The sequence below is a fragment of the Coenobita brevimanus genome, chromosome 97 (assembly GCF_032717465.1).
Source record: "Coenobita brevimanus isolate Jiangsu-jjx chromosome 97, ASM3271746v2, whole genome shotgun sequence".
Lineage (NCBI taxonomy): Eukaryota > Metazoa > Arthropoda > Malacostraca > Decapoda > Coenobitidae > Coenobita > Coenobita brevimanus.
In genome coordinates this window covers 13,655,557-13,672,124 of record NC_137050.1, presented here as the reverse complement: position 1 = coordinate 13,672,124, position 16,568 = coordinate 13,655,557, and the positions used below count along the sequence as shown (strand labels likewise).

The 16,568-nt window shown below is 41.6% G+C and overlaps 1 protein-coding gene across 1 annotated transcript in view; it reads right to left on the bottom strand.

The window, feature by feature from the left end:
- Positions 1–16,568, bottom strand: part of LOC145413828 (extracellular matrix organizing protein FRAS1-like) — a 596,816-nt gene that overhangs the window by 38,487 nt on the left and 541,761 nt on the right. The window contains exons 48-49 of the mRNA XM_080283490.1: positions 9,732–10,060; positions 37–150 (exon numbers count right to left, since the gene is read on the bottom strand). Coding sequence (XP_080139616.1) covers positions 37–150; positions 9,732–10,060 — 443 coding nt within the window. The remainder of the gene's footprint in view (positions 1–36; positions 151–9,731; positions 10,061–16,568) is intronic.

Sequence of the window (16,568 nt, the reverse complement as noted above, 5' to 3'; positions counted from 1 at the left end):
TTTTTTCTACTCTACTGTACACTACCTCACACTTACCCCTCAGTCCCTGTGCAAATGTAGACTCTTTGTATAGTTAGAGTGTATGATGGTGGGAGGTTCTGCCCTGCTTGCCACCACACTCTGCCGTAGATGGTTTCCCCAGGCCCATACCTCTGTCTCACCTCTTCCTTAGCTTGCCAGGACTATGGTGATAAAAAGATGACAAACAGATCAGAATGAGCTCTAACTTCTTGCATCACATCTTGAGCTACTGTCGAGATACTAAGAAAGACAGGAAGAAAAGAAAGAAGCAGATCATGAAAATAATAACCAGAACAACTAGCATTGACATATCCATTTAACATGTAAACATGTAGCCCTATAATGTGAAAATCTCATAAAGCAGTACCTTCCGGGGACAATATTCATGCGTTATGTGAAAGTTTGCTGTATTTGGTTTTACCAGCATTAAGTGAGACAAGGTTATTTTGTCCCCAGTCAGTGATCCTAGATGAGTCTTGATTTATGGAGATGGCTGTACTGAGTTGTGAGTGACAGTTATTAAACTTTGTGAATGGGTGTTTGAATGAACTGTGAAACACTGAATCATCTGCATATGAATGGATAGGATTACAGGTGACAGATAAAAGATCATTAATATGAATTTGGAATAGGGTTGGAGCTAGAACTGATCCTTGTGGCATGTCAGTGTTAACTGAGTGAAAATTGGAATATAAATCATCTAATCTTATCTTTGTCACTGTGACATGAGGAAAACGGAGTAAGAATGATGTCAGTGCATTGCAAAAGAGTTTGGATAGCAGGGAATTCTGCCACACTTTGTCAAAAGCTTTTGAAATATCATGGGCTACTACATGAGTTTCTTCATGTTGGTCAATTGAATGATGGATGGTGTGAGTCAAGAGATTAAATATATCAATGTTGGAACTTTCGTGGTGAAAACAATACTATCTACCACTAAGTTACTGGATTCAAGATGTTAAACTATGTGCTTATTCATTATGATTTCAAATACTTTACCAAGAGATGATGAGATAGTTATCGGTCTGTAATCAGAGGGGTCAGAGGAACTTCCTTTTTTTTTTGGAATTGGGTGGATATTGGCTTCTTTCCAAGAATTAGGGAATGAGGAAGTACGTATGCACAGTCTGAATAATTTGGCTTGAACACAAGCAAGTTGTGGGGGCATTTTTTTAAAACAATTGCAGGAATTCCATCCTGGCCTGGAGCGTTGTTGGTTGGTAAGGAACACAAAAATTGTATAATAAAGGGTAATTCATGTTGACCACACTTTTGCATTTTACATTGTTATCTGACGAGCAGTGGCATCTTTTTCCAGTTTGTGGGGGATCCTATTGTATTTTCTTCTGCTGTCCCTTGGATATATAATAACAGGCTAAGTGTCACTGATGTTTGTCAACCTACCCAAGTAAGTTAGTTGCTTTAGTTTAAAGTGGTGTATATAGGTCCTTGGAAAGGAGGAGGCCACAGGTATGAATCCAGGAATCTTTCTGGGGGGGGGGGGGACCAAAGTGAGCCTCTACAGCTGGGGGCTCTGGGGGGGGGGGCACTAAGCTCCCCCAGGAAATTTTTTGAAAATCAAGCATTTTTAGGGGCATTTTGAGGCCTCAGGAGGGATATATTGCACTAATTTGATATTCAGTGGCAAAACATTATAAAGAAGCTTATGCATCTTGGCTAAAACAATAATGAGCTGTTTGAAAAATATTTAATTAAGGAATTCTACAGTACCCAGTATGTATAACATAACTGCTAGATCATAATAAATAATTGTTGATTCCTTCATTCCTGGAAGTTGCAATGTTCATTTTTATATGAAACATTTAAAAAATTAAACTAAAATTTGCATTAATGACAGAGAGAGAGAGAGAGATTGAGTGAGTGAGAGAGAGCTTACTTACAAGAGTAGTGTGAGAGATGATCATTTGAAATCAAGCAGCCTATTTTTACGACTGAATTCATTGATTACTTGTATACATACTTAGATCTGCAGACATGCAGGTCTACTGGGACAAAAGGGTGGGGGGGGGGGGCCATGGCTGAGTGGCCCCCCCCATGTATGCCACTGTTAGTTTACATTATGATTAGACTAATGGGGCTATTTGACTCAGTTCCTTGGGGCAGTTTGATTTGGCACTTTGGGTCAGTTTATATGCTGCTACTTCATCAAGTACTATTTGGGCAGCTGTAGACATGACATTGTGGATTTTATGGATACTTTCCCAGGTACAGACTGGGTACCTGGCTTCCTGAAGAGACATAAATACTTTGTGTTCTCCAGGATATGCCAAAATATTTTGAGGAAGCAGGCTGCTCTCTATGAAGAGGTCATAGTGGCCTACTTTAAAAAGCTAGAAGAGAGCCTTAGGCTGCGGCAAAACTGGACACAACAAGTGGGGAGGTGGCATCAATCAATGAATAGTGAGGTAAGCATCAATGCGATGCCTGTCCAAATATGAAGTGCCAACCTCGAACGCAACAGATAGCCAGAAGCTGTTCATCGATGCAGACATGCCTGGGGATGTTGCTAGGCAGTGTACAACATTTTAGAACATGCTGCATCACACACTGACGAGCATGGAGGGTGAGCGGAGCAACAAACCTTCCTGCTCATTCAGTGTGGTCACCCACATAGGATTTAGCGAGTTTTATCGTGTTGCTTCATCCCTGCCTACTCAAGTCTCCCCACTTGTTGTGTCTGATGTGGCCGTACCATTACGGAAGTACCTCCTGCAAATATCATTAACTGTGACGAAACCAACATCACAGATGATCCTAAGGGAAAGCTCCAGAGACTGTATTCTGGCATGGTATAAAGCACACAGAGCGTATCATGAATACAATGAAGGGCTCAACATCCATGATGCTCTCCATCATTGTCAGTGGAAAGTACCTTAGTCCTTATGTTGTTTACAATGCTGAACACTTGCAGCAGAAACAGACTGAAGCAGGACTAATCAAGGTATATAACCAAACTTCTGGTTGGTTCATTTCAAATTGAAATAGGGGAAGTGGAGAGACGAGTCTCCTGAAAGCACACAGCCAAAGACAATACTGGGCAAAAAAGCATCGAAGGTAGGAGTGATTCAAATGAAAACTCGAATGTTCCATTGAAGAAAAGCCCACTGAGTCCTACTCACCCTCCACACCCTTGTACTCCCTCTGTGCCTGTCCTCTTCGTCTTGTGGTGTCTGTCTCCCACCTCTATACCCCTGTACCACCCCTCCAGGCCTCCCCCCCCCCCACCTAGAGTATTATACATCATTGTTACTATTCATGTTGCATGTTTTCATTCAGTACCAGATTATTGTTTTGTGTAACTGCATTCACCAATGCATGAAACACTGAATGTATGTTTTTTCATGTATGTTTTTTATTTTAACAGGTACACAACTATGAGGGAAGGGGACAGGGGGAAGGAGGGTGAGGAGGGGAGAAGTGTTGGGGGGGAAGGGTGTTGGGAGTGAGCAAGGAACACCAAAATAATTATTGTGCATGCTGTTGTTTGAAAAAAAATTGAGCTGGAAAATTCTGAGGGGTGGAGGTAAGGGAGGTGGGCAGTAGCACTGGCTTTTTTTTCCCCTTGAAGTTCTTACAGCTACTTGATTTGATAGCTCTGAGGGGAGGGGATGGGGGGGAAGGGGTGAGGGGAGAGGGTGCTGAGTGTGTGAGTAACACCAAGAAAAAGATTTTGCATGCTTTTGCTCAATTCTTTTTTATTTGGACAGCTACATAGCTATGAGGGAAGGGGATATGGGAAGGGAAGGTGGGGAGGGGAGAAGTGTTGAGGGAGAAGGGTGTTGGAAGTGAATGTGGAATGCCGACATAATTATTGTGCATGCTATTGTTTGGGGGGGGAAAAAAAAAAAAAAAAAAAAAAAAAAAGCTGGAAAATTCTGAAGGGTGAGGGTAGGGGGGAGGGGGGAGAAGGAATGAAGAGAGGGGGGGTGATGGGAGTGGGTGAGGAAGGTCATGGGAGGGGAAGAATGGGGTGGGAACGCATAGAAAACTGGAGTCGCCCTGCCTGGAAGGGTAACTTTTTTCAACTTTGATGGGCTATAGCTCATGAACCAGTTGGTCTAAAATGCTCTGGTTGCAGAAATAGGTATGTAAATTCTGGCTCTAAACCTTGGGCATAAAGCTTTTTACTTCTGTAAGGGTAAAAAAATTGGCTCCATATACTGTACAGGTTTTCAGGGAAGTTCAGTCAATCGAATTGCATTTCCTAGGCGTTAAGTCTCATGCTACTCTATAGGACTTACATTTTTCCCATCCTAAGGTGCTATACATACCATTACTTCAGGCATAGTACAATCTCCTGCAAGAACAGAGTTAGAAGCTCTTGTTGTACTAGGTTCCATCAGTGCAAGTCCCCATTGACCCCTACTGCTTTTTCTGCAGTGTTGGACACCCAGTTATCTCCCACATTTGTCCAGTCTACCGGCAGGCACTTGCCATCCATGATGCCATCAGAGGTGACCCTTCGACCCAGTCTGATGTCAACACTCATCTGTGTGCCCTCAATCCCTCCATACACATTCCTCCTACAGGTAGCTCTAACCCCTTGACAACACCTACTGCTTCCAGTCACTTTCCCGGCCTGTCCAGGATGGCCTTACCTATGCAGTGGTAGTCAGCAACTGCTTTCAGCTTTGAATAATCTTGCTGGAACATCTGGTGGTGAATCTACGACTGAACGAAGTGAAGTTGAGTGAACAATTGTTGTGTCCTCCCACCCAACCCCACAATCAGTGGTGCTGCTCCACCCTGCCCTTTCTTCCAAGCCCCATCGTCATCACTCTCACCTAACATGGACTTCTCCTCCCCCATGCTGCACAAGACCCCTTAGGTCCTTCCTTCCAGCCTGATATCTTGCTTGGTATTATGCCAGCCCATTCTATCTCATCATTGGTAACAATTCCTGTCCCTGCTCCAACCAAGCCACATGCTGCCTCTGCACCCCAGCTCTCCTGAGACAGGTTCCACACCTCGTGATTCTCCTGCTACTCCACACACGGCACTATCCACCTCTGCCTCAACTCTAATTGCATGACAACCAATACAATTTTGCACGGCATAATATGTGATTGGTATACAATTCTTTCATGATGACATTCAAAATGCTCAACACTGACAAAGCAGAGAAGTGACTTTGGAGGCTTTAAGATCTAGCCTCAGCTCTTGACAGGTTAGAAGTGAGTTAAAATTTCACCTTTGCCCATTTATCATCATCATATTCTTGTTCATTCACTACTTCTTATGCCTAATGATGATCACTGTTTTTATGCACATGTTTGGTGGGGGTGTAACCTTCAAGAGAGTCAAAATGGAGGCTTGGGGAAAAGTTTATTTATTTATTTATTTTTTAGATGCAACAGCACAAAATAATGGTTCTTATGGCACTATTTGTGCACTGAAAAATTGCAGTCATTTCTCATGATACACCAACCATGCCAAAGAAAGGTCTATTATTGTTACTGCTAAATAACCCTGGTCTGTCTGGCTTAGCAGACCCATCAACTGCAGGCAAGCAATTACCCATGCAGGTCCATCCTGTGAAGTGGACTTTTTTTTTTTGTGCAAAGAAGAAGGAACCAAAGGCCAGGAGCCCGCAAACCATTCCTTCCAAGAAAAAAACAAAAACAATACGAAGGAGAGCCAAATTCAAGAACCGTTCATTTTGAGATGCATGGACATACTGTGTTTGAAAGACTGGAGATCATATGAAGTAGGAAATACAGACAGAGGGTGAAGTTCCAGAGTTGACCTGTTGCATAAATGAAAGACTGGGAGTAACGGTTTGCTCTTGCATTAGAGAGCTGGACTGAAAAGGGATGAGAGTTTGTTGCTAGACGCATGCTAAATGTCCATCGTAGAGGTGGAGGGATGCAAGTAGACAGTTCAGAGGAGCAGTGACCATTGAAATTGCGACTGAAAAGAGATAAAGATGCAACAGTGAGACAGAGACAGAGATTGACGGGAGCCAGTAAGAGGAGGAGAGTTGATGAGGTGAAAAGCCTTTGACTCCACCCTATTGAGAAGAGCTGTATGTGGGGAGCCTACCCACACATGAGAGTTGTACTCTATACAGGGGGGAATAAAACCCGTGTATAAAGTCAACTACTGTGCAGGGGTAAAGAAGGCATGGAGTCAGCTTTGCACACCTAATCTCTTGGATACAGATTTTACAAGAGATGTAATATGGTCTTTTAAAGATAAGTCCTGAGAAAATGAAACCCCAAGTATGTTTAGGGATGATGCAGGATTAAGCTGGATATTATTAAACATTAATGGGCACTCCTGTGGAAGATTCTGTCGAGTTGATATTTCCAAGATAAGTCCCGAGAAAATGAAACCCCAAGCATGTTTAGGGATGATGCAGGATTAAGCTGGATATCATTAAATATTAGTGGGAACTCCTGTGGAAGATTCTGTCGAGTTGATAGGTGTAAGAACTGAGGCATTCATGCATTAAAAACAAGATTACTTTTACCCCAGTCAGAGATACGAGCCAAGTCAGGCATTAGGTGTGCCACAGCCTCATCCCTTGTTTGTTGAAGTAACTGCTGAGATGGACATTGCCAGAACCGAATGGAAAGGTGATGGGTGGAATCATCATATGAGTGGACAGGGTTAGATGTACAGCTCAGAAGGTCATTGATGAATAAAAGGAAGAAAGTTGGTGATAGGACAGAGCCCTGAGGAACACCACTATCGATTGAGCTAGGAGAACAGTGGCCATCTACAACAGCAGCTACAGAAAGACCATATTGGAAACTATAGATGAAGGCACAGATAGAAGGATAGAAGCCATAAGAGGGCAGTTTGGAAATTAAAAATTTAAGCCAGACTCGATCAAAAATCTTTGAGATGTCAAGTAAGTGCAACAGCAAAGCTTTCGCCAAAGTCCCGAAAGGAGGATGACCAGGAGTCTGAAAGGTAGGTAAGATCACCAATGGAGTGTCCCTAATGGAACCCATACTGACAATCAGAAAGGTCATGAGAGGAAAGATGCTTTAAAATTTTTCTGTGAAGGACAGACTCAAAAACTTTTGAGACACAGGATGTTAAAGCAATTGGGTGATAGTCAGAGGGTTGAGAATGGTCACCCTTCTTTGGGACTGGCTGAATGAGAGCAAACTTCCAGCAAGAAGGAAACGTACAAGTTGACAGACAAAGCCAAAAGAGTTTACCTAGGCAGGATGTAAGCACAGAAGCACAGTTCTTGAGGACAACAGGAGGACCCCATCAGGCTCATATGCCTTGTTAGTATTGAGGCCAGTGATGGGAGAAAATACATCAGCTGAAGATATTTTAATGTCAGCCATGAGGAAGTCAGAGGGGAGAAGTGATGGAGGAACTGCAGTGGAATCATCTAAGGTGGAATTGGAGGAGAAGGTCTGAGTGAAGAGATCTGCTTTATCAGTAGAAGAAATAGCTACAGAGCCATCAGAGTAGAAAAGACGAGGGAAGAATGATGAGGTAAAGTTGTTAGAAAGGTTTTTGACAAGGTCCCACAAGGAGCAGGAAGAATTTGAGTTGGAGAGTTGAGAGCATTTAGTATGGATGAAATTATTTTTACCAGAGCAAAGAACAGACTTATCATGATTTTGGGCAGAAACATAAAAACAATGTGATTCAGGGATGAGTTGGCTCTGGTACCTTTTATGGGCTCTCTCCTTGTTATGGACAGCATTAGAACAAGCATGAGTAAACCATGGTTTTCTTGCACCAGTCAAGGGATATGAGAGGGGAATGTATGTTTCCATGCCCGAGAGAATAACCTCTGTAGTGCACAAGGCACACTCAGATGGCTCCTGGCCATGGAAGCAATAATCATTCCAGAGAAAATCAAAGAAGTACTGCCTGAAGGCCTCCCAATCTGCAGCTCCAAAGTGCCACAATCAACATTTCTTTGGAGGGTCCACAGGCCGTATTAGAGCGATAGGACAGGTTAAGGTAATAAGGTTGTGATTGGAGGAGCCCAACAGAGAGAAAAGATTAACAGTGTAAGCAGAAGGATTAGTTGTAAGGAACAGGTCAAATTTATGGGAGCTCTCTCCAAGGTGGTCAAGGATACGAGTGGGGTGCTGTACAAACTGCACTAGGTCATTTAGCAGAGAAAAGATGTAGGACTGATGTTCCCTTGCAGTAGACAGTACCTCACTACAGGAAGGCATGGGGAAGAGTGTGGAGATATGGTTCACAGATAGAGGTTGCGTTTGCATCTCTCTACCTGGTTAATTGGGGCCCCATAGTAGGTTCTACATCATCCCATTATGTGGTTACTATGTATGGTTTACATCCAGCTTTGTAAATGATTTTCAGTTACAGGAAATAATTATGCTTGTCACTCTGTGAAGAGTCACCTGAAGTGGAAAGAAAGGTACTAAAATGTGACATGAAGGATATGAGAAATAGGAAGAAGGGAGGGCAGCCATTAAAAAAAAAAAAAAAAAAAAAAAAATGGTAAAAGTGAATGAAAAAATGGGTAGCACTGCATCCAGTCAGTGTATGATGGTTAACACCACCTATCACCATGAGGGTCTACTGTAAAGTAATGTGGCATAAGTAGCTGTCACACACATCTTTCCTCTATCACAGATGCTGGGTAACTGACATATGGAAACATAAGAGAAATGTCTTGAAGCTTTTGTGTGCTAAATTAGACCTTGCTGATTTCAAAATGTGGTACAAAACCTCATGCTATACATACACAGAACCTGAATCAATTGTCGTTTCCCTCTACCAGCACCAAAAGCTGTGGGTATAGTACTTGTGCAGTGCCTCATGCCTAGACAGCTGGGTGAGTCAAGATGACTCTGTCAGTTCTACTGTAGTTCCATGTGGTGACTAAGGAACTTGAGCTTCCACTTCTCTTGTTACCCCAGGCTAATCTAAAATGTGAATCTGATGGACTGCAGGCTGAAGTTGCTATTCTCAGCCACTCCACTGTTCTTCCTTCAGGGGGACAGAGAGGGAATCGAAAGATGTTTGTTTTATCAGTGCTACTGCATGAAGGTGTCCCTATCCAGCACCCTTCCTTAACCCCTTATGGGTGGGTGACTTATCAATTACATGAACTTGAGGGGTGGCATATTTTCAGAAAAATAAAACTATCAAGGAATAAGCCTAAACATGCATAAATTGATGAAAATGGGTGAAAAATGAAGGTAAGAGGTGTTACTTACGTCGTAATACGTCTCTGCTGGCTGTAGGAGGAGGAGCGAGGGAGGAGCACAGGCAGGCAGCTTATCATCAGGCGCGCCTGAGGCGAGGCTAACACTCTTCACTCATTTTCTTTTTCTTCGCCACTGAACACTAAATTTATCATTTATGCATTCTTTACATTGTTCAGTGTCTTCATAATCTTATGTATGTGTTTTCTATTTTACTTGAACACTTATAACAATAAAATTTTGTATATTCTATTTTACTTGAACAATAAAATCACTACAACTTATTTTTGTAAATTCTGTTTCACAGGTTTCAAGGTTTGGGTGGGTAGAGGGCAGGCCAGTAGGTGACAAGAATGTCTTATCATCCAATTTCACCAATAAATTAGGACAGAAAATGGCCGGACAATACGTAACGATACTCCATCTCCTCAAGCACAGACATTACATAACGTCATCCGTCTGTTAGGGGTTAATGTAGCGAAACATGCAGTTAGGAGAAAAATGTATAGTATCTAAGCTTATATACCAAACTGAGACTTATAAGATCTCACCTTATTGTGATACTGCTGTGCAGGGTCTTCAAGTAAGTGATCGAGGTCAGTGAGGAGCTCGAAATCAGTGTCCAGCGTATAGGCCAGGGGCACAGGTCTATGCGTCTGCTGTAGAGCCAAGCTCAGTGGAAAGGAAGTAGAGGATTGAGGGATACAGGCCGAAGAGACATTAGAAGGAGTGTAAGAATAGTTAAAGGGTTCAGAAGAAGGGGCTGAGAAGTTGGAAGCGGAAACTGTACAGGGAATAAGCTCCAGAGTATACAAGCCTGTGTAATCCTGCAGTGTGTAGTCACTCTTTGCCTGCCACACCTGTCTCAAAATGAATGGAAAACATTAAAATTATATATATCTATTTATCTATCTATCTATCTAATCTATCTATCTATCTATCTATCTATCTATATATATATATTGCCAGAAGCCTCAATCCCGTTTGGGGTGGCCACAAACAAATCGCCTCCACATCGCCCTGTCCCCCGCCATTTCACTGCCCTGCTCCTAACTCACACCCCCCTCTCCCAGATATCTCTCCACCCCATTCTTCCATCTCATCCTCAGCCTCCCCCTCCCACTCCCCCCCTCCACCTCACTCACATACACTCTCTTCATCAGTCTTTCACCCTTCATCCTCTCCACATGGCCAAACATATATATGTATATATGAATATATATATACCTGTATAGATAGATAGATAGATAGATATCATTTCATCTTTTCATTTTAAAGGCTCCAACATGCTTGTATGCGTCAACCTTGGTCACCTAATGGAAGCTCTCCATTCTGCACAAGCCACTGCTGCCTCCCAGTTCAGTCCCTTAACCCTGTGGTCACACTGAATGATCTCGTCCCATGTCTTTCTCGGTCTACCCCTCATAACCCCACCCCCAGTATTGACACTTCTCACCTTCCTCACCCAATTATCATCCCCCATCCTCTCCACACATCCAAACCACCTCAATCTACCTCTCCTCATCACAACACCAATACACTCCAGTCCCATCCTACCTCTCAACTCTTCCATCGTAATCCCGGCCCCCCCAGACCTTGCACGCAGGGACGCACTACACATCCACCTAATCACTGTCATTTCTGTACGTCTGAGCCGGCAAATATCCTCCTCCTTTACTGCCCAGGTCTCACTACCATACAGCATTACATTCCTAACACATGCTGCATGCAAAGACACCTTAACACGTACGGAGAGTCCTCTCAATGTCAGGAGAGGCAAGAGCTCCCTGAACTTCTTCCAACCACTTCTCACCCTAGCCACAAAGCTAGCTCCAGCCCCACCTCCAGCACACAACATATCTCCCAAATAACAAAACTCTTCCACGCACTCAAGAGATTCACCAGCAAGTTCAATCCTTTCACGTCTGACAATCTCTACCTGCTCTTCCTGACACGCCGTACACATAAAATCAGCATTATCTCGCAGTCTACCACTGATACAACTACATCTCTTGTGCACCCATTTATCACAAACACCGCACAAGATGGAATTACTTCCAATGCTCCTGTGGCAAACTGCACACGGCCACTCTCCCTCGTCTTTGACAGTACTGCCACCAACCCTAGATATCATCACTTTTGTTTTATTTGCATTTACCCTTAAGCCCTTGTGCCCCATATCATCTCTCCACTTCCTAAACCTTTCCTCCGCCTCCCCTTCGTTCTCTGCAATCAACACCAAATCATCAGCATACATCTCCCATGGGAGTCTGTTTCTAAAGTCACGTGAAAGGGCTTCAAATACCATGATAAACAACATGGGACTCAAAACTGACCCCTGATACACACCAACATTCACAGAAAACTCATCATTCAAATCTCCATTCACTCTTACCTGGGTGCGAGCACCCACATACATAGCCATAACCACCCTAACCAGCCACTCCTCCAAGCCAAACTTTCTCATTGCCCACTTCACCACCTCTCTAGGGACTCTGTCCAAGGCCTTTTCCAAATCAACAAAAACAAAATACAGATCCGTTCTCCTACCAATATATTTTTCCTGAAGCTTCTGAACAAAGAATATGGCATCAGTGGTCCCCCTACCTGGCATAAACCCAAACTGCATCTCACCAATATTCACTCTTTCTCTAATCATACATTCAAAAACTCTCTCCATTACCTTCATTATCTGATCTAAAAGCTTTATACCTCTATAATTTCCTCTTTCCAGGGCATCACCCTTCCCTTTATACACATTTACAATTACACTCTTCAGCCAATCATCTGGGACAACACACTCATAAATAATATATGGGTAGCCATTTGACTTTGAGTTATTGGTTTTACGGGGAGGGGCACTAACCCTCCACCAACCCACTTGTTGACACGTAGGGAGCACGTATGGGTTGGTTATATGGTTACCACCCAGCATTGTAAATGGTTTCTTGGCTTACGGGAAACCATTTGGCTTGTCACTCAATGTAAAGCCACCTGTAAAGGAAAGAAGAGCAATAAGTAGTGAGAGGAAAGATGGGAGATATAGCAAGAGAGGAGGGCAGGCACAGAAAAAGAATGATAAAGGCTAAGGAAGAAGTAGGCAGCACTACATCAAGTGAGTGGATGATGGTAACATACATACATATATATATATATATATATATACAGTGGTTCCTCGTATTTTGACGCATTTTACTTCGACGCCTCATTTTTCACACAAGAAAAAAGTTTCCGAGTTGTCTCACACTTCGCGAATTTCCCTACATTTTGATGCTCCCAGCCAGGAGCCGACGACGCATGCCTGAGGCTACCAACATCCTATTGACCTTGAGTGATCTGAAGTCCCAAGTGATGGCTGTCTACAACAGAAACATACAGGAGCAGAGACAAGCCCGGATCACACAGATCACACAATATTTTCAGAAGAGAGAATGTGGCTGCTATTCTGCAAGACTTGGACGTGCCAGCAGGGATGGATGAAGGAGGAGAAGTGGACAGAGGAAGTGGAGGTGCTGGAGCCTGAGTTTGACTTCGAGGGCTTCGGTATGGTGATGGGGCTAGAGGATGGAGGGAATGGAGAATAAAAGACAAGAGGGACGTCATTCATCCATTCCAAGGGAGGAAGGGATGCTATGCCATTCCTCTATTCTATTCTCTCTCTCTCTCTCTTTCTCCAAGAGAGGAGGAAAAGAGGGACGGCTGTCACGCCTTATCTCCTCATTCGTACAAGGGACACATTTTCTGCCATTTCTTTATTTACTCTCTCTCTCTCTCTCTCTCTCTCTCTCTCATGTGTGTGTGTGTTCTTACCTACCTAATTGTTCTTACCTAATTGTATCTTTACAGGAATGAGTCAAGCTTGTACTGTCCCGTGTCTTAAACCATATTTATCGTACATATCCTTAAATTTGTGAATTGTTTTGGCACACACTATTTCATTCGGTAGTGCATTCCATTGATCAATTGCTCTGTTTGGGAAACTGAATTTCCTTACATCTTTATCACCTCTCTTCTTATGCCGTTTTTTGCAGTGTCCTCTTGCTGATGCTTCTCCATATGTTAAGTAATCATTTATGTCTATTTTCTCCTTTCCTGATATGCACTTATATAGCATTATCATATCACCTCTTTTCCTTCTCTCCTGTAGTGTTGGTAGATTCAGTTTATTTAGTCTTTCTTCGTAGCTTAGGTCCCTTAAGCTTGGTATCCATCTTGTAGCGGCCCTTTGAACTTTTTCGATCTTGTCTATATGCTTTTTGAGATGAGGACTCCAGACTACTGATGCATATTCCAGGGTTGGTCTAATGAATGATGTTATTATCTTTCTTAGCATGTCTTCATTTATGTATGTGAATGCTATTCTCGTATTTGCAAGCAGTGTATACATGTTCCGTACCTTCTTGCTGATGTGGTCAGCCGGAGATAGTCTGTTATTGATAATCACACCTAGGTCTTTCTCTCTTTCTGATGTGTATAGGGTTTTATTTCCTAACTTATAATCCCAATCAGGTCTTTTTCCACTTTTACCAAACTTGATTATATGACACTTGTCCACACTGAATTCCATTTGCCATGTACTACTCCATTCATGAAGTTTATTTAATTCTTCTTGTAGCTCTTTACAAGAGTCTGTGTTAGTAATTCTCCTTTGTATTTCTGCATCATCTGCAAACATATTCAGATAGCTCTCATTTCCAGTGTTACTGTTTATATCATTTATATACACTAAAAACATGATTGGTGCCAGCATTGAACCCTGTGGTACTCCACCAGTCATTTCTTTCCATGATGAATAGTTCCCTCTTAGTACTGTCCTCATTTCTCTTTTTATGAGAAAGTCTTGCATCCAACAAAACAGTTTGCCTCGAATTCCTCCTTGATGGTACAGTTTCCATAAAAGTCTTTGGTGTGGTACTGTGTCAAAAGCTTTCTTGAAATCTAAATAGATACTGTCCACCCATCCTTCCCTTTCCTGTATTGTGTTTGTTACTCTGTCATAGTAGCTCAACAGATTAGTAACACATGATTTTCCTTTTCTGAAACCAAACTGTCTTTCTGTTATCATACTGTGTTCTTCTAGATGATTTACCCAAGCTTTTCTTATAAGTTTTTCTAATACCTTGCTTACAACACTGGTCAGTGATACTGGTCGGTAGTTGAGTGGATTTTGTCTATTTCCTTTCTTGAATAAGGGGACAATATTTGCTTTTTTCCAAATATCAGGTAGTTTACCTTGACTCAAGGATTTCTTGAAAATTAAAAATAATGGTTTACTTAACTCCTTTGCACATTCTCATAATACCCAACATGAAATTTCATCAGGACCACTTGCTTTTCCTCTGTCTAATCTACTTAAGTCCTCCTGTATTACTTTTTCTGCTATTTGTATATCTGGTAGTATATGTGGACATGTGTGTTCCACATAGTCCCTCTCAAAATTTTTTTCTTCTCTAAAAAGTAATTGGAAATTCTTATTTAGTGCTTCACAAATATCTTTCTCTTGTGTATTAGTGATTCCCTCGTCCGTAATGGATTGTATTATATCTTTTACTTTGGTTTTGCTTCTGATATTGCTGTAAAACAGCTTTGGTTGATCACTACTTTTATTTATTATATCCTCCTCAAACTGTTTTTGGGCTTCCCTCCTTATTCTTGTATAGTCGTTTCTTGCCTGTTTGTAATTATTATACGCCCTTTCACTATTGTGTCTTCTGTATCTATTCCACAACAAATCTCTTCTTTCTTTTGATTTTTTACATTCTGTATTGAACCATTTCTGTACTTTCTTATCTGCTTCTTTGTGCTGTGGGATGTACTTCTGGACTCCTATTTCATAAAATTCACAGAATTTTTTATATACAGCATTTAAATCTTGTCCTCTAAGCTCATTTTCCCAATCCACTTCTAAGAAATACTTCTTTAGGTCTTGATAATTTCCCTTTTTATAGTTTAGGCTCTTTTTGTAACTGGCATTGCTGTTTACTATGTCATATGCTATCCTGAAGTTATAATTTAGTACTGCATGATCGCTTTTGCTGAGTGGAGGGTGATATATTAAACTGTCAATATCATTTTTTTGCCTAGTAAATATCAGATCTAGCACTGAAGATACATCAAGTCCTCTTTTTCTGGTGGTTTCCCTCACATGTTGCGTTAAGAAAAACTCTTGTACGAGATCCAGGAGCTTTTGGTCCCAACAGCTTTCTTGGCTATTTATATCTAGAGTATTCCAATTTATATTTGTATTGAAGTCCCCAGTTAGTATAATTCTTTCCGATTTCTCTTCCATTTTATGTAGCAATGATCTTATACTCTGAATTGTACTCTCTGCCAGGTCCTCATATTCGTCTCTTTCCCATTTGTTTGATCTGGGTGGCATGTACAAATTGGCTACAATTACTTTACCTTCAGATGTGTCGATCTCTACTGCAATCAGTTCTACTTGTGATGGTATATCTAGTTTTATTTCCTTGACTTTTAGATTTTTCTTAGTTAATATTATAATTCCTCCTCCTTTTTTTAAATTTCTGTCTCTTCTCCATATATTGTATTCCTCTAAGTTTAGTATGTCATTGGATATCCTTAGCGTTAATTTTGTTTCAGTAAGGCATATTATTTGTGGTTCATTTTCTCTGACATAATCATTCATCTCTAGTAATTTAGATACCATTCCATCCAAATTTGAGTACATCAACTTTATCATCTTGTTTATATACTTGTCATGACATGGTTCTACTACCTTCCTCCTTTTTCTTCCATCCTGTTTGTGTACCACTTTCGTACCTGCAATCCTGTGTGTGTGTGTGTGTGTGCAGATTCCCTTTATCTCTCTCTCTCTCGTGTGTGTGTGTGTGTGTGTGTGTGTGTGTGTGTGTGTGTGTGTATTTACCTATTTGTATTTACTTATTTGTAGTATGCAGGAATTGAGCAATGCTTGTGTTGTCCTGTCTCCATATCCACATTTATCTAGTTTACTTTTACACACATGAAATGTTTTTCTCCTGCACCACCGTTTTGTCTAAGTCGTTCCAAATACACTCAATCCTTGAGTACCATGGGGCAATAGGGACTGGACAAGGACCGTGGTACCCAAATCCGTGTCACTCAGACAAAATGTTTACATGTATAATGGTACAATGTGTTCTGGCAACTTTCCAAAACTCTCACTTTTACCCCTTCTTACCACCTAACCCCACGTAAATTACCCCCACTTGCACCCACCATCAGGTAAAACATTGAAAGAGATATAACTGTTGTAATTAAAAACATCAATGGTATTAAAAATAGCATTAACAAAAATAAAAGTTGAGATGGGTACCCTTTTGTTGATACGTAGCTCCCCGGTATTTTCCTCCCATCCCCCAACCC